The 17,332-nt window shown below is 36.1% G+C and overlaps 1 protein-coding gene across 1 annotated transcript in view; it reads left to right on the forward strand.

Annotated features, from left to right (window-relative positions):
• dnah6 (dynein, axonemal, heavy chain 6) overlaps window positions 1-17,332 on the forward strand; it is a 77,107-nt gene that overhangs the window by 37,031 nt on the left and 22,744 nt on the right. Inside the window, exons 49-60 of the mRNA XM_052545269.1 lie at window positions 100-240; window positions 3,354-3,596; window positions 3,848-4,015; window positions 4,249-4,484; window positions 7,597-7,858; window positions 7,967-8,090; window positions 9,047-9,243; window positions 9,445-9,648; window positions 12,449-12,574; window positions 13,006-13,170; window positions 15,058-15,125; window positions 16,233-16,413. Coding sequence (XP_052401229.1) covers window positions 100-240; window positions 3,354-3,596; window positions 3,848-4,015; window positions 4,249-4,484; window positions 7,597-7,858; window positions 7,967-8,090; window positions 9,047-9,243; window positions 9,445-9,648; window positions 12,449-12,574; window positions 13,006-13,170; window positions 15,058-15,125; window positions 16,233-16,413 — 2,115 coding nt within the window. The remainder of the gene's footprint in view (window positions 1-99; window positions 241-3,353; window positions 3,597-3,847; window positions 4,016-4,248; window positions 4,485-7,596; window positions 7,859-7,966; window positions 8,091-9,046; window positions 9,244-9,444; window positions 9,649-12,448; window positions 12,575-13,005; window positions 13,171-15,057; window positions 15,126-16,232; window positions 16,414-17,332) is intronic.

Consider the following 17,332-nt stretch of genomic DNA (forward strand, 5'->3'; position numbering starts at 1 on the left):
CATCTAACCAAGTGCAGAATGTCACTATATATTCTCAGCTGCTCTGTAATTCTGTTTAGATGTCAGTTGTCTTATCTCTGTTTGTCTTTGTGTCTTCAGGTTTTCCAGTTCTTTATCTCTCGTGTGCGTGAGAAGCTGCACATAGTGCTGTGTATGAGTCCTGTGGGCGACTCCTTCCGCTCACGCTGCCGCATGTTCCCATCACTAGTTAACTGCTGTACCATTGACTGGTTTGTACAGGTCAGAATACCCCTTCTCTCTTTTAACACTCTCTTTTTCAAACCAAAATCACTGAGCAGTGGATTCATTAAACATGTTTCCACTAAACTGCTGCGCATGCAATCCCCTGCCTGTAACCCGCAACCAAACTTAAACATGCAGTGTTTCACTATGCACATTTAAATTAAGTCATTGTTATTCTTTTTAGCACCGCACACATTTTCTCTCTATAAAATCAATTTCATAGAGAGGAAATGTGTGCATAAAAAGAATAACAATGACTTAGTTTAAATATGCACAGGCACAGGCAAAGGCTTATTAAAGATGTGCCTTATTCACAAAAATCAGTGCTATTTACAGAAAGCAGGTGGTAGGCACAGTTTTAATCGGCCTGCAAGATGGGCAATTGTGTCATGCACATAGCGTTCAGCAGTAATTTTTGGACTTGGTTGTTTAACTTGTTTAGTAAATGAGTTGCTAAAACAACAGGACAGCGCATGCTAACTACACTGTCAGTGGGCACAATTAATTCTTAGTGAGTTCCCATTAAAGTAACATGAAAGAAAGTAGAAATACAATGAATCCTGAAATCCCCACGGACATCTGAAGTGTTGTATACTGTACATACACTACTGTCTAAATGGGCCACACAAAGGACAACACCTGGTCCTCCTGGAAGGGGGGTTGGGCATGAGGCCAACTACCTCACACCGTAAAAGTAACCAAGTTAAAGAAAGTGTTTAAACATTAGGGGATTTTAAAGTCTTCAATCCTCTTATTGAGCATCAAGATATTTATTTGATGAAAAATACAGTAAAAGCAGTGATATTGTGAAAGATTATTAAAATCCAAAATGTGAAATGGTCTTTTTTTTTTTAGTATTTAGTATATTTAAAATTGTAACTTATTTATTTCAGGGCAAAGCTGAATTTTTTAGCATCATTACTCCAGTCTTCGGAGTCACATGATCTTTCAGAAACCATTTTAATGTGCTGATTTGTTGCGCTTGAACATTTCTTATTATTATCAGTAGTGAAAGCAGTTATTCTGCGTCATTATTTTGTGGAAACAATTATACTTTTTTCAAAATTCTTTGATGTATGAAATTTCATAAGAACAGCATCTACTGTACAAACAATTCAAAATAAATCTCTGTATATCTAATACACTATTTCTATTACACAGCTCTGAAATGAGACCAAACCAAATAAATGTGTGTTGCAGGAAAACATAAAAAAAATGTTGACCCGTCTAGCTTTGGTCTTCATCAGGAATATGAGCACATTTATTCTCCATGGCCAATCTGTCCAGTAATGGCTTGGGACATTGATAAGGGAAATTGCTACCCCAGTCCTTTATATACATATTAAAGAGTCACTTATGCAAGGCAGGCAGCAGTATACCAAGATGATAAGAAGCAACTCTCATTTTTGCTAATGTATATACTTTAAAAAGGCTACTTATGCATTCCGCCCTTACCCCTACAAGTTCTCTGTTTTCACAGTAATCATGGTTGGGAACAGGGCTCTTGTCAGTAGCTGATTTGCTATGTCTAAAGGCATAACAATGTGATTTTTGACTGGTTTTGGTTTAGCCCTGAGAGAGAGAAATGGAGAGGGAGATTAAAAATAAATAAATGAAACAGCCAGAGAATGTATTAAGTAAAAATATGCATACTGCTATCTCAAGCTAAATTAATAAAATATATTATATAACAATTATGTTCCTTGAATCTGAGTGAACGACATTTCAAGAGTGCTGATACAGAGTAAATCCGTATAAATTCCGTATAATTCTTTCTGCTTGAATATTGAATAGAAACTTCAGAAAATGTTAATGGTAACTTTCTGTTCATTATGCCATTTAAAATGAAAGTGGTATTGTGTTAGAAATGTGTTGGGGTGATGGCGGAATCAAAATTCACAGATGTAAATATAATATAATTTAACATAATAATAATTATAATTATAAAAACCAATACATATTTTTTCAATAAAATTTATCAGCAATTGTTGCATTTAAAATAAAAAATAAAAAATGATAATATTTTTAGTAATAATATTTTTTAGTTCAATTTTCATATTTTTTTGTAATTCAATTTTAAATTTATTTCGCAACACATTGTATTAAACCTGAAATTCTGAAGTAAAAAGAATGAAATTGTATTTTCTTGTCAAATTTACTTCAAAAATCTTTTTTGTATGAAGTCTTTTTATACAGTGAACTGGCTATATGGACATGCAAAATATATATACCTTTTATACATATTTATAAAAATACAACACAGTCACATAAAATAATATTTTTATATATAGAATATATTTATAATTCAATATAATTAATTTTAGAACACTTAATATCAGATTTTTAGTGCTTTTCATTAGATATTGTGGACACAAATGGTACTTTCTTATAGACTGAGTATGAAAAAGAGGAGGGCATCAGGGGTCTTCAAGTCTTTACACACATACAGACACTGTGCCCCTATCAGTCAGTCTCTCTTTAGCCTCATTCTTTAGTTTCATTCTCTTATCTAATGAGACGCATGTTCATTGACCTCTGTGAGCTTTTTGGTTGAAGGGTCTGTTCTGCTAATTACTATAAAATGTGTGTGTGTGTGTGTGTGTGGTTTGTTTGCATGAAGAGTGTTGATTTTATTTGTTGTGCCGTCCATTGTAGTGTTGTGTTTGTGTGTGGCTCTGTGCTGGCCAACTGCAGCTGCTCATTAATGTTAAGCAGAAAGCTTGTGTGTCGGTTCACCTTGCTTTTATTTGCTTATTTGTTTCCATCAGCATATGTTTGTTTACTTGTATACACACAGACAAACACACTCACCCCTCATATTTCAAGGTGACCGCTATGGTTCTTGCAGAATAAAATGAAAGAATAGTCTATTATAATGTCTTCAGTGTAATCTGCATGCTATTTTTGCCTTTGTGGAAGACAACACATTACATAAGTCAGAAAAAGGAAATTAACATTTAAAGGAATGGTGCATCCAAAAATGACACATGATATTTTAAAAGATTTTTTCAAATACAATTCATTAAACAACTTGTGCTCACTCTGTGATGCATTAACAAATTTGATACAATGCAGGAAATGTTCTCTTTCTTTCCATGTTTATTTTTCAGTGGCCCCGCGAAGCCCTGCTTTCTGTGTCCCAGACCTTCTTCCAGAATGTGGAGTTTGGCAGTGAGGAGATGAAGCAGTGTTTTTCAGAGATGTGTGTAGAGATCCATGTTAGCGTGACTGACATGGCGGAACGTTTTTACTCCGAACTGCGCAGACACTATTACACAACGCCAACCTCTTATTTAGAGCTCATTAACCTGTACTTGAGCATGCTGGGAGAAAAGAGACAGCAGCTGCAGGCGGTGAGGAGACTGGGCTATGGGTGATGCATAGATGCATAAATTATTGATGTTGTTACATGATTACTTAAGATTGTGGACTCTTAACTACTGTCTTAAAAGTTTTAAGAAAAAAAATTGCTACAATTTTTAATTTTAAAGTAAGCGACATGTCAACTGGATGATATATTAGAGTAAAGGATCCACCAGAGCTTGACAAACATAGAAATGTGTGACTTGTATGTGTGAAATATAATGTGTGTTTGTGTGCACAGGCTCGAGATCGTGTGAAAAATGGTCTTACTAAACTGCTGGAGACAAATGAATTAGTTGATAAGATGAAGCAAGACCTCTCTGCTCTGGAGCCTGTGCTTAAACAAAAATCAATCGATGTCAATGCTCTCATGGAGAAACTCGCTGTGGATCAAGAGAACGCTGACCAGGTATGTGTATTATTCATATTCCCACAATTCCCCATCTGTTTTCACAGGAACTCCTAGTTTTATACTTCTATTTTTTCTACCATTCCACTTGTAATGCTATGTCTACTGTATGTTGGAAGGAAGTCCCAAAACACATTAAAATGTTTAGATTTTTCATGATTTTTCATGAACTCTTTGTATAATGAACATCTTCTAACATTAACAGTTGCTCTAATGAACCTCTTTACCTGTAGGTGCGTAGGGTTGTGAAAGAAGATGAAGCTTTAGCTAAGGTTAAGGCAGAAGAGACTCAAGCCATTGCGGACGATGCTCAGCGTGATTTGGATGAGGCTCTGCCTGCACTCGACAGTGCCAACAAAGCCCTGAATGCCCTGGATAAAGCTGACATCTCAGAAATGCGTGTCTTCACCAAACCACCAGACCTCGTCATGACTGTGATGGAGGCGGTGTGCATTCTACTCAACAACAAGTGAGTTCCATCTTTATATTGTATTATATTGTATTAGATTGAGTGCTGCAGGAGTCCTAAAACCTGGACATTTTTGCACTTCTGGTTACATCATCCCAGTCAATGGGTTTTTCGAATGAGTTAAATGCCTGAAATATTGTCTGCATAGAATACATCAGTAATACCCCACACATGTATATAATATTATATTATACTATGGGGCTGTTGAATGCTTGAATCTGATTGGCTGACGAACATTCTGAGATGTGCTATTATTTTCTGGGAAACACACGGTGAACATATTTACAGGCAGCTCTTCTGACTGCATTACAGTTCCATATAACTTTGCATAGTTAACTGGAATAACGGTCACGCAGTTTGCACAAAAAGGTGTTGTGAGCGCTGCCCCGACAATTTTGTCAGTTAGCATAGCGTAGCAATTTAAAGTGCTGTTTCACTAGTTCACGCTTACATATAATTAGCTGAGGTATGGTATGCGTATTTGGCGTGCTGTCCGGGGAAGGGCTCCGAGCTCGGCAATGGCCCGAACCTAGAGTACCCCCCCTTCCCCGTATATTATAAAGTGAACTTGAAGTGAGGAGATGGGGTGGAGGAGGGATGCTGATAAACCGTCAATGGATAGAGGTAAGTCAGCGATATTTATACTATGGGATTGATTACTTGATTGTGGTCCACCTGTGTTGATTAGGCTAAGTATCTGACGCGCTCCTCACGAATCTTATTGATAATTACATTTAGAGATGTATAGAGGTAAGTTAGCCTAATTCACACAAGCTTTCAATCTCTCTGTGTTTCTGTCTCTCTCACTCTCTTTCTAACAACTTAATTTATAACTGCTTTAGAATGCTACCAATGTCTCAAGCCTCCATTATCAGTTTATTGAATCTCTTTAAATATAATATCTGATTGATGTCTTGAGAGGTGGTAATCGTAGTATAAGCGCAATAATTGACTCCGGTCCATTTAATTATTAGAAAAATAATGCACACACGATTTTCTAATAATTCAACGGCCCGGAGTCAATTATTCCTTGCTTATATTATATTATATTATATTATATTATATTATATTATATTATATTATATTATATTATATTATATTATATTATATTATATTATATTATATTATATTATATTATATTATATTATTTTTAGAGAGTTTGTGGGTGGAAAGGAAGAGGACGAGGGGTCGGCTTGACTGCTGACGATATTTTTATTTAAAACAAACACTTTGTATCCTCATGGTGTCAACTACACCAACACAAACATGCTATCTTAATCACTTCCGGCTTACTTTGCCGGGGCAGGTTCACTCATCAGCAGTCCTTCTCTCTCTCACCTACTCCTGTTTCTCTTGGCGTTAATACTCGCTCCACGCCAATTACTGAAACAACCCACTCACTCACTCACTCATTCGTCTCCTGCTTCTCTCTCCCGCTGCCGACTTCGCTAAACCACGCCCCCCCCACCACAATATTATATTATCATACAATTTATAGGCTAGACCTTCATCTCATGTGAGTATACAGGATTGAATCCTATTTATTAACAGTACTATCATTTCTGCAGGGGTTTTTAATGGTGAAAAATGACTGCATGTATATTTAACCCTATGTTGCTCCAGGAGGACTGTGCAGAATCATATTTAATCCAAGATGGTGTGGCTCTGATCAGACACCTGTCCTACTCATGCCCCAAGGCTTGAAAAAGAAAAAAAGAGCTGCCTTGCTATCGCACCGAGCATGTGATAAATGATAGGTCTTATCTAAAGAAACCTAAATAAAAGTAGTTCACTTTCAGAATGAAAATTCTGTCACCATTTACTCAACGCCCGATTTTTTTTTTATTTAACTGCAGAAAAACATGTTCTAACACAAACCCCTTCCGGTTCTGAGACCCTCCACAGTGTGACTCCGTATGTGCTGGCCATATTAACATCAGCTTGTCTGACTGTGGAGCATCTGTGCTCTTTTAACTCAGTCATCAATCTCATCCTGCTCCTTCATCTCCTTACTTTCAGCATCATCATTATCATCTACCACAGAGCTACTCATTATTCACTTTATAAGACAGCAATTTAATGGGTGTTTAAAATGTCATAACAGACTGAACAATCTATGTTTCTCTCTCTCCACCTTCCTCTCTCTCTGCAGTTCTTTTATCCTTCTAATTGTTCAATTTGCTCATGATATTAAACCTGTGCTGTATCTAAGTGGCAGATTAGTGGAGTTTAAACTCGACATTAAATCAAAATTGACCCCTTTTACTTTCTTAATACAAGTTCCTATTCTTACTGTGAAAAATTAATCCATATTTTACCCTCCAGCCACTTAACATATAGTCCACTTACACTACATTATCCAATTAATTTCCAATGGATAAAATCAGGCATTGAATATCCAATTTCACTGGGAAATATTTAACATTACGGAAGTGAACATTTCATATTGACTTACTTCTTAATATTACAGTGTGCTCTTTAATATGAGAGACTTTTAATTGCTCTATATGAACATTTTAAAACATTAACTCCAGTATAAAATTAGACACCTGCTCTGGAGTATATTGCCTGTTTTTCAGGTGTTAAATATTTAAGAATTAATTTCATGTGATACGTTTTGGTGTGACTGGAAATCACCTACATTAAATCCTCTGTTACAGTAATCGCCTTTGTTCTATATTTCCAGCTGCGTATTCATCCAGCTGGTGTTAAATCTAATAATGTAATTAAGGGATTGGTGGAAAGAATGTGGAGGTGTTGTAATACAGTATGTTGAACATTCCGTATTACCAACCATAGTGATTTGCCAAAAGAAAAGAACATTATATACTTTAAAGTAACTCAGGACAACGAGCCTTGTAGGATTTTAAAATGAAAAAGACTTCACTGTACATTCTTTTTTCATTAAACTGGACATTCATCATTTTATTTAGTTATTACAAATAACTCAGTTGGCTGAATTGCACTTTCTGAAATATATTTGGTAACAGATACCATTTCCAAGTCATCTAAACTTGCTATTCATGCTCTGAGCTAAAGAAAACTATTGTTTTAGTTTCTACAGTAGTTGTAGACTTCACTTCCTGTCACTCCATTGTTTACACCCCACTAGGACAGACTGGGCCAGTGCAAAGCAGCTCCTGGGTGATGGAAACTTCCTGAAAAAGCTAATGGACTATGACAAGGACAATATCAAACCTCAGATTCTTCAGAAGTTGCATAAATACATTACTAATCCAGACTTTGTTCCTGAGAAAGTGGAAAAGGTGTCCAAGGCCTGCAAGTCCATGTGTATGTGGGTAAGAGCCATGGACCTGTACTCAAGAGTTCTGAAAGAGGTTGGGCCCAAACGTGAGAAACTGGCTGCTGCTCAGGTGAGTCTGGTTATTTTTATGTTGTACACAGATCATTTCTATTGCATTATGAATGTGTAACTGTGTATTTTTTGCTGTTATTATTTTGTTTTGTTTTGTTTTTATCAGGCCGAGCTAGATGCAACTATGTCCACCTTGAAAGAAAAGCAGAATAAACTACAAGAGGTGGAGAACCAAATCAAAGCTTTACAGGAGCAATATGAGTCCAGTGTGGCTGAGAAAGAGATGCTGGGTGAGAGAAAAAGAGAGAGATGAAGAGACAGATAGCTTGCACGACTGCATAATTATTGAAATGTATCACTAAGTGTGCTTAATGATAATAATGCAATAACAGAAATCAAGAAAATTGTGTTGGGGCCAAATAAAGGGATTAAAAAATAGGATAATGGAATTGAGTAGAGGATTGAAGAATGGGTATTCTTGGATTACTGTGCAAAGTCAAGTGAATTAAATTTACATTTATAACAAATAAGATTGCTGCAGGGAATTATGTATTTTTGCATGCTAAAACTCATCTACTCTCTAGTTTGCTTTTACTGCCTCACTGTGTGTATAATCACATTCTTTTGGACTATTCTAACGTCATAACATTCAGGGAAATATTTAAGAGATGTTAGAAACTTAGTGATGTCATGCAACCATGGTGTAGTTATTTTATAGCTTTAATTCAGCTTTTTATTTATGTCAACTGTATATAGACTTCAAAATTCAGGTGTTATGCTTTGTGAAGATTATCATGATGAACACAACATAATGAATCATAAACGTTGGTCACAGAGGGTTTGATTATTCTGTAATAATCCAATGGAAGGCCAATGTAAAAAAAAAATCCTATTGGGTATTTTTTAAGGAAACTGATGTGTTGCTAACTTATGGTTTGGCCTACAAAAATACATTATCTCTATCTCTGCAATGTTCTATATATGGTGTGGGTTCAGTAACTGTAGGATTTTGTGTGTATGAGTGTTGTTTTTATAAGGGATGTACAAAAGTACATATTTTTATCTCAACTAGTCATAATGTTGTTGAAATGACTTGGTGACTAATCTTATGAAAGTCTGAACCAGTTTAGATGGGATTTTTAAGTGACTATTGACACAAGATGGACTCACACGTTTTTAAGCTGCGACACAGTTTGCCTATATGACTCTGTGTGTATGTTTATCTGTGTTTGTGTGTGGGTTGTAGATAAAACTAGGGTTCTGACGGAAGTACGCCTGGGTCGTTCGGGGAAGTTAACATCTGCTCTGGGAGACGAGCAGGTGCGATGGCAGGAAAGCATTACTTTTTTTGAACAGGAGATCCACAACGTCATTGGAAATGTGTTCATCGCTGCTGCATGTGTGGCTTATTATGGAGCTTTCACCTCCCATTACAGACAACTGGTAGTGTATTAGATCACAAGCTTTTCTCACTCCACAGCATGCCTTAATTATAAAATGCCACTGAGTATATTACATTATCTGGCAAGTCTTTAAAGTCAAGCCTGTCTTATCCTCTTAATCATGACCTATGTCAAATGCCCCATTTAGCTTACAGAATACTATGTGCATGTGATTAATGAGCATTTTTTTTGTTTCATGTAGCTTATAGATCACTGGATCAAACGCTGCCAAAACTTGGGAATCCCAATCAGTGACAACTTCAGTCTTATAAGCATTCTAGGAGATCCCTACGAGATCCGACTGTGGAATGCCGAAGGTTTGCCACGGGATAATGTTTCCACAGAGAATGGAATCCTTGTGATGCGGGGACGCCGCTGGCCACTCATGATTGACCCCCAAGATCAGGTGACTTCTAACATTCCCAAACCTTCCATTAATGCTGTGTTCCAGTGCCTTAGCAATGCAAGACACAAGAGCAAGATTTAATTGAATAATGACATTTCCTTTAAATAACACTGAACAATATAGCTTCTAGCACCAGTGCCTCATATAACCATTAAAAGTAAAGAATCTCTTCATGAAAGGGTTAAGATGGATCAGTTCGTTCAAAAGCAGCTTGTTTTCAGGTTAAAAGGAAGCTAATAGGTTCTTTTCCTGGCAAGCAAAGCAGCTGTCGCACACTGTTTCAAGATGATCATTATAGTTTACCCCATGCAAACTTGATAGTGGCATCAACATTTATGATAGCCTAACCACAGACTTTCCCCACTGTTGCGACCGAGGCCGGCATGGATAGGCTCAGGATGAGCTACTCCCCTCAAGCACTCCGAATTCCTATTGTAGCCACTGTTAAGAGACTGCAGAATTACGAAAAATACCCAGAGGACACCAGACACTACAGTACATTACATTAATATACAACACTGACTATATCTCTCGTGAACATTTGACCACTGACATGTTTTACAGATGGCTTGATCATTTTTTTGTGCCATTTTGCATATTGGTAATTGGTCATTTATATGTTTACACACTATAAATGAGCAGTATACAGTGTACATACTGTATGTCTGTTGGTTTATATTTTACACAGCATTTATATGTTTTTTGTCATGTTTAATCCATGGGGGTTAACCCATGAGTGGATTATATTTAACTCAGAGTAGGTTGGATAAGTGAAGTATTTTAACATTGGAAATTTACACTACTGTTTAAATTTCTGGGGTCAGTAAGATTTTTTACAGTGTTTTTGAAAGAATAATCTAATGTTAATCAAGAGTTTTTTAATGCAGTATTTTAACTTACATTTACAATGATTTATTTCTGTGATGGCAAAGCTGACTCCAGTCCTAAATGTCACATAATCCCTAGACATCCTTCAAATATGCAGCTTCTATCAGTTTTGGATTTCATGTAGCCTGTGTCATCAGGACATAAATGAGTGCTTCAGGTGAAAGGCATCTTTAATAGCAGAGTGTTGTTCAGTTGGTTAGAGAAGGTGTCACAATGGTTCGAAGAACAGCATTCTCAACCCAAATAGGAAAACAAGCAGCCTCCCTGCATTACCATACAGATATCTTTCTCCCATTCCAACCTCTCCATTTTCATTAATGTCCTCCGGTTTCAGCACAATTGCCCGTCGTCGTTTTTTCCTCTGCTCTTTCTTGTCATTTGTTTTTTAGTCTCTCTCCATCTGGCTGTCTCTCTTGGGAGACTTCTGTCTTCTGGAGAGACTGGAACAGACATTCAAACATCAGACTGTCACACATTCACATACACACAAAAACCATGTCACAAACACTCTACACTCAACTCATCTCCACTCTGTATAGTGGCATTGATGTCATAACGCTGAGATGCACGTCTCACACACACATTTCGATAAAGTACAAAACTTAATTTCAGCAGAATCTGAACCCAGATTCTTTACAATGCGACATCTGTCACATCCTTTTCATCTGATAAAGATGTCTCTCTTTATTTGTGTTTCTCTCCATGTCTCTCTGCCACACATACATGTGCAAATAATACTCATGCACTCAAGATGTAGCATGAGAATAAAGTGAAAAAACAAAGTTGTAGCAATACAAGATTATAAAGTCAAGAAGATAAAAAGATAAAGTCATTATATTTTGAGAATGAAATGGTAGCAAGGCCAGTATATTGTGTGAATAACGTTAATGTTTAATGTATTTAATCAAAAACAGCAATAAAACATTCTAAAGGTTGAAGTGGTCTCCCATTCCTTAATGTAAGTTATATTGTTGTCTTTTATGAGGTAAATAATGTTAAGTGACTATTATTCAAGATGTTTTATTCATAGCATAATAAATGATTGGAAATAACATTTCATGTCTTCAAATCCATTCATTATTTATAGTGCGCCAGCCACCCAATAATCGCAATAAGCTTTGTGTATTGTTGCTTCTAAAAAAAACACAGCTCAGCTTTCAAATTCTGTCAGTTTTATCATGCAATACAAATTATGAATGTTTTTTTCCTCTTTATTACAAGTTATAGAATGATATAAACATGAAGGAACATCTGAAGGCATGAAAAACAGTCAAAATTAATGAAACTAATGTCTCATTGCAATTGAGAAGATGATTGATTTACATGCTGCTTAAACTGAGGTTAATACAGCGATGTCACGCCGCATTAAAGAGCGGGAAAAACATGTTATTGTAAGACATATTGTTTTTATTTCACTATTAAACTGACAGAATTTGAAATCTGAGACTGTGTTTTATATTAAAAGTACCAAAAGAACAAATCCTATTACAATTATTGGGGGTGAGTGACGCACTACAAATAGGCTAATGAATGTATTCAAACACATGAAATATTATTTCAAAGCATACTGTCCCTGCGAGTATATGACACTTAGGATGATTGCTGCTAATAGTCCCACATAAATTTAAAACTTTCGCCAGGCCACCGGAATTTCTCCCAGTGCCCCTTTGCATGTGCAATATAGGCTAGTCTCTCAAAATATTATTTTTAATTATCTAGTAATTGCTAAGAATTAATTCTCATAATGTTGAATGTATTCTCAAAATATTATGACATTATTCCTGTATGACGTACTCTCACATGTGTTCAATAATTAAGGAAATTTGTTATTACTTTTTTTATTTTTATGTATGGTTACACCACATTGCCTTTTTACAGTCATGCAATGCAGTCTTTTAAATTTTCTATCTAGGCAAATCGTTGGATACGGTCTAAAGAGACAAAGAATGGTTTAAAGGTGATCAAGTTAACCGATGCAGGTTTCCTCCGTACACTTGAGAACGCCATCCGGCTGGGCATGCCTGTACTTCTGGAGGAGGTAAACTTTGACCCTTCTTTCACATTTGAAACTTTGTAGTCAAATGTAAATACAAATACATTGCTGAAATAAGAATGTAAATATTGAAAATTACGTATTAGAGTTGATAGGAACTGAAAACTGGAATCTGATTGACTTTGAATGGTTAATTCAGTCTTGAATGAATTATTCTATAGTCAGTTTATTAGTTGTGACTCATTCCAGATGTGATATTCTGATGAATCTAGTTTCAGTCATGTTTGTTTTCACTGCTGACAACTGAGGCTTATAGTTTTCCCCTAGCATCTATTTTTAGATCAGTTTTAAGAACAGGATCAGACATCTGTACCAAGAGATCTAACTTAAAAATGAAACTGAATGCTGAATATTTATCATAACTGCAAAATAAACAAATATCATGCATTTTACTTATACAGTATTTGTGTTTACAGCTAAAGGAAACTCTGGACCCTGCTCTAGAGCCCATTCTTCTGAAGCAGACGTTTGTGTTAGGTGGGAGAACGTTGATCCGACTTGGAGATTCTGACATTGACTATGATAAAAACTTCAGATTCTACATGACCACCAAAATGGCCAATCCCCACTACCTCCCAGAGGTAATGACACAGAAAACAAGAAAAAAATACATAAAATTATATTTACAAGAAAACAAACAAAAAAGCACCATCATATTATATAAACTTATTTTTTTGTTTTCAGTTTTTTATTTTATGTAAATTATTTATCTATTACTGGCTACATTCTTGAGTTTGTTTATCAGTGTAGTATAAATTGTGTTCAGCAGTGGTAATTAGAAGTGCTTGCTGATTTGTCAGATTTCTTAAAAGGCAAATCATGGGAGCCTTTTTAGCAGGAGCGTCTGTAAACTTAGCCTAATTGTTTGGTGTTTTAAGAACAACACTTTACGATTATGACTGCGAACAAAAAGCATGGCAATATTTCATCAGCAAAGAACATTTCTGAAAAATAAAATAAAATAAATTGAGGCACCATCAAACACTTAGAATAACCAATAAGTCCAAACAACACAACATTACTGCAGCAGAAGTGAAAGCAAACCTCAGTATTCATCCTGAAGACCATGTTTTCACAAAAACCAAAAAAAGAAAACTGAAAGAGCTGCAACTGCTAAAACTTTAATCACAGACACCAGTGCTAAAATGTGAAAATATAAAGTCATGATCATGAAACCTGGACAGTTGGAACACCAAGATATGCTTCGATATCTGCCCTGGCCTTTTTTATAATTCACCTGAAATGAATAATATCAAGCCACTGTGGGCAGTTCTTAAAGTAAAGTGAGAAACAGATTCCCATCTCCAGTATCTCTGAAGCAAGTTGCAGATGTTCTGATATACTGCATTCTACTGGAGACTATTCAAACGTTTGCATATGAATCTATTCTGAGAATGTTGGAGGCTGTATTAAAAGCTAATTGTGGTAGGAAGAAATATCATCCATTTCCTAGCAGTTTAAATTACTTTTTCCAATATGTGGAATTGGTGTTCATAGGTGTTCACATTACTTTTTCCAACCATGTGACTGATAATTCATTCTTCCCAGCAAATGTCTGACCCCCGCAGTCTTTTTGTTAATGTAATTACTGTCAGTGTTTCATTAGCAGCTCATTGTTAATTTATCCTCTCAGATTATTTTGTGCAAATGGCAGGGGGAATTTTAGAAAGCATTCTGGGATCAAGGTTGACACCTGTTTAAGGTCAACTAGATTTGGCACTGTAGCAAAGTGGACACGGCTGGCACCAGCCCTTCACATATCTGTTGTGGCACCACCTTGTGCAGCAAACCCTCCCTGGCTCCACGCCATATCAACTCTTGCTGCAGTATTCTGGGGTGGATGCGGATCAGCAGCCACATGCCACGAGACAATGCCCTAGCAATCATAACAGACAAGGCCACGGGCAATAGTGCTTGCAGCATGCAGAGAGCACACCACCAGATATGGTTGCCTGTCAAATAGGGATGTGCCGTTGTAAGCTCCAGCATTAGAGACAGGACAGACCTGTCATTTCAGCTTATATGAAGAGAAATGAGCTGTGCTGACAAACCAGTCAGGACTAAAGAAACATTCTCACAGACAGACAGCAAATACAAAGCACATAGGTCCAATCAAAGCACAGAGTTTGCCTCGAGAGGATTTTTAGAGAGGAAAGGTAGCATCTCTTAGCGGATACATTTAGCAGATAATCCCAGTCATTATTTACATTCCCCTAAAGAATACGTTTTTGCTATTTAGAATTACAGGTCAATTTTTGTTTTAATAATTCAAATTTGAATGATTTTCTGCCTTTCTCAGAGCCACCAGTTTTATCTCATAAATGTCTAAATGATGACAGGGTGGAGAAACCAGAACAAGTTACTGTATTTATTTAGCTTGCTTTCAATTAATGTTGATACTGTACAAGTTATGTTATGACTACTTTAAGCTACACATCCATAGTTGTTTTGTGACTTATTTGTGTCAGGTGTGCATCAAAGTGACCATCATCAACTTCACTGTTACCAAGTCTGGTCTGGAAGATCAAATCCTCAGGTAATCCCATGCATGGTTTGAATATTCAGATTCCATTTAAAAACAAAAAGCACATTAGACAAATTATGTTAAGTTTGAAACTTTTTAAATCTGATATAAAGAAAAACTTAAAGTTAACATTTTGAAGTGCTGAAAATCTTATATTTTACCTAATTAGATGTTTCCGTTCAAAAATGCTTGTTAATCTCTCACAATGTCATATTGTCAACAAATCTTGGATTCAATCTTTTTGTCAAGTCGTTTTTGTTTCAGTTATCACAGGTTTTGTATTTCTTTTTGAAAATGATTGATCATAGGCCTCATTAATTTGAGCTTATGAACCTCAGTTTTTGAGTGAAGAAAGCATTATTTGCGGATCATTTTGTCAATGTTCACTCAAAAACATAAGGCACATAATACTGAATCCAATATATGTTAATAATATAGCAAATTAAGAATTTTTTTTTTGTAGGCTGTTTATTTTTGTCCGGAAACACCACAAGTGTAACAAGGTGGGAAGTTGTTAAACCGTGTGTGAGCACAGTCAATATCTTTTAGTCCAATGCAATAACATGAAATTTTAGGAAAAAAATAAAATGTTAGTTTTCCAGAGGTTTAAAATATTCAGCTAGGAGACAATAGCTGAATCAAAGGTGTTTATTTTTCTAAAAGCATGGAGTGATGGAATAATGCAGTAAAATAGTAGTTGTAGGTTTCTGTCTTTGCTTTTTATTTCATGGTCAATGGATATGAAAACCATGACCCCTCGGCTCAAATCCTACATTGTTATAGGCTTTATTATTGCTGTATTTTCTCATCTGTTCATCTATTGTCTGAACTACAGACACATTTTTAAGAAACACATTTTCACTTTTTACTACCACCCATCGTAGGCGGTCCAATCACAGCTAGTCACCAAATAAACAATTACTATTTACAACCTACAGTACATCATATGCAAACACATTTCATTACACTAGTTTCTATAATGACATAATGTTGTCTAACAAAATATTTTTTTTTTATGTTTATACAGATTGTTTGTTTAAATGATGTACCTCTTGCCAGTTACCACTATGTAAAATTTTGATTGACTTGTTTTGATTGTTTAATTTTGTCTATACCCAGTGATGTAGTTCGTCTGGAGCGTCCTGACTTGGAAGAACAGAGAAGCCAGCTTATAGTTCGCATCAATGCAGACCGGAACCAGTTAAAAGCCATTGAGGACCGAATTCTCAAACTGCTCTTTACCTCCGAGGGCAACATCCTCGACAATGAGGAGCTTGTACAAACATTACAGGAGTCGAAGGTCAGTGGTTTGGGGTCAGAAGTTTAAAGTGAGGGCATAGTTAGGGGCCAAGCCCAGAGGGCTGTAGCCCCTATTGTATCTGTACGTTTTATTATTATTATTATTATTTTCGTCCAATGGGAGTCTATGGCAGCCCTATGAAGGGAACATGGGAAAATGATGAAATTTGGCACACTTGTAGAGATGACCATTATTAGTGATCTGACCAACTTTGGGGTCTCTAGGACCAACTCTACAGCGCCACCACCAGTTCAAAAATTCAACATTCAAACGTTAATAACTCTTGAACCACTAATTCTATGAAAATAAAACTTAGTACATCTATTTTGTCTCTTCATGGAGATTCCATTCCACACCTTACATTAAGACTCCGCCCATTACAGTAGTGGCCATTTTGAAAAGTACAGTATTCAGTCTAAACACTACTCCTCCTTCAAAATTGGTCCAATTCTTCTGAAATTTGGCACAGATAATCTTTGGACTGAGCCGCACAGAATAGACTGAACAGAATTTTTTGAACACTAGTGAAAAAAAAAGTTATGATGCTGTGAACTTACAGAGGTTGACCTCAAATCGGTAGAGATGCTGTATCTCGGCCAAACTTTGATCAATCGATACCAATCTTGGTACACTTCATCTACACCATGATCTGGGGGTCCATGCTAAATTTGGGAACAGCGCCACCTATGGGTGTTGAGATACCAAAAATGCACTTTTTTGCTTATAACTTCTGAACAATTCATCAGAAAATTATGATCTTGATGTCTATGGTTTCTGTAGATCATTTTGAATCTGTGGATGTCAATTTTGTCAAGACCACCTGGACCACCCGTCCGCCATTTTGAAATTTGTCAAAAATTGCTCTAACTTTTGAACTACTGTACAAATCTTCACAAAAATCGATAGGCATCATCAACAC

Source organism: Carassius gibelio, chromosome B1 (assembly GCF_023724105.1).
Source record: "Carassius gibelio isolate Cgi1373 ecotype wild population from Czech Republic chromosome B1, carGib1.2-hapl.c, whole genome shotgun sequence".
Taxonomy (NCBI): Eukaryota; Metazoa; Chordata; class Actinopteri; order Cypriniformes; family Cyprinidae; genus Carassius; species Carassius gibelio.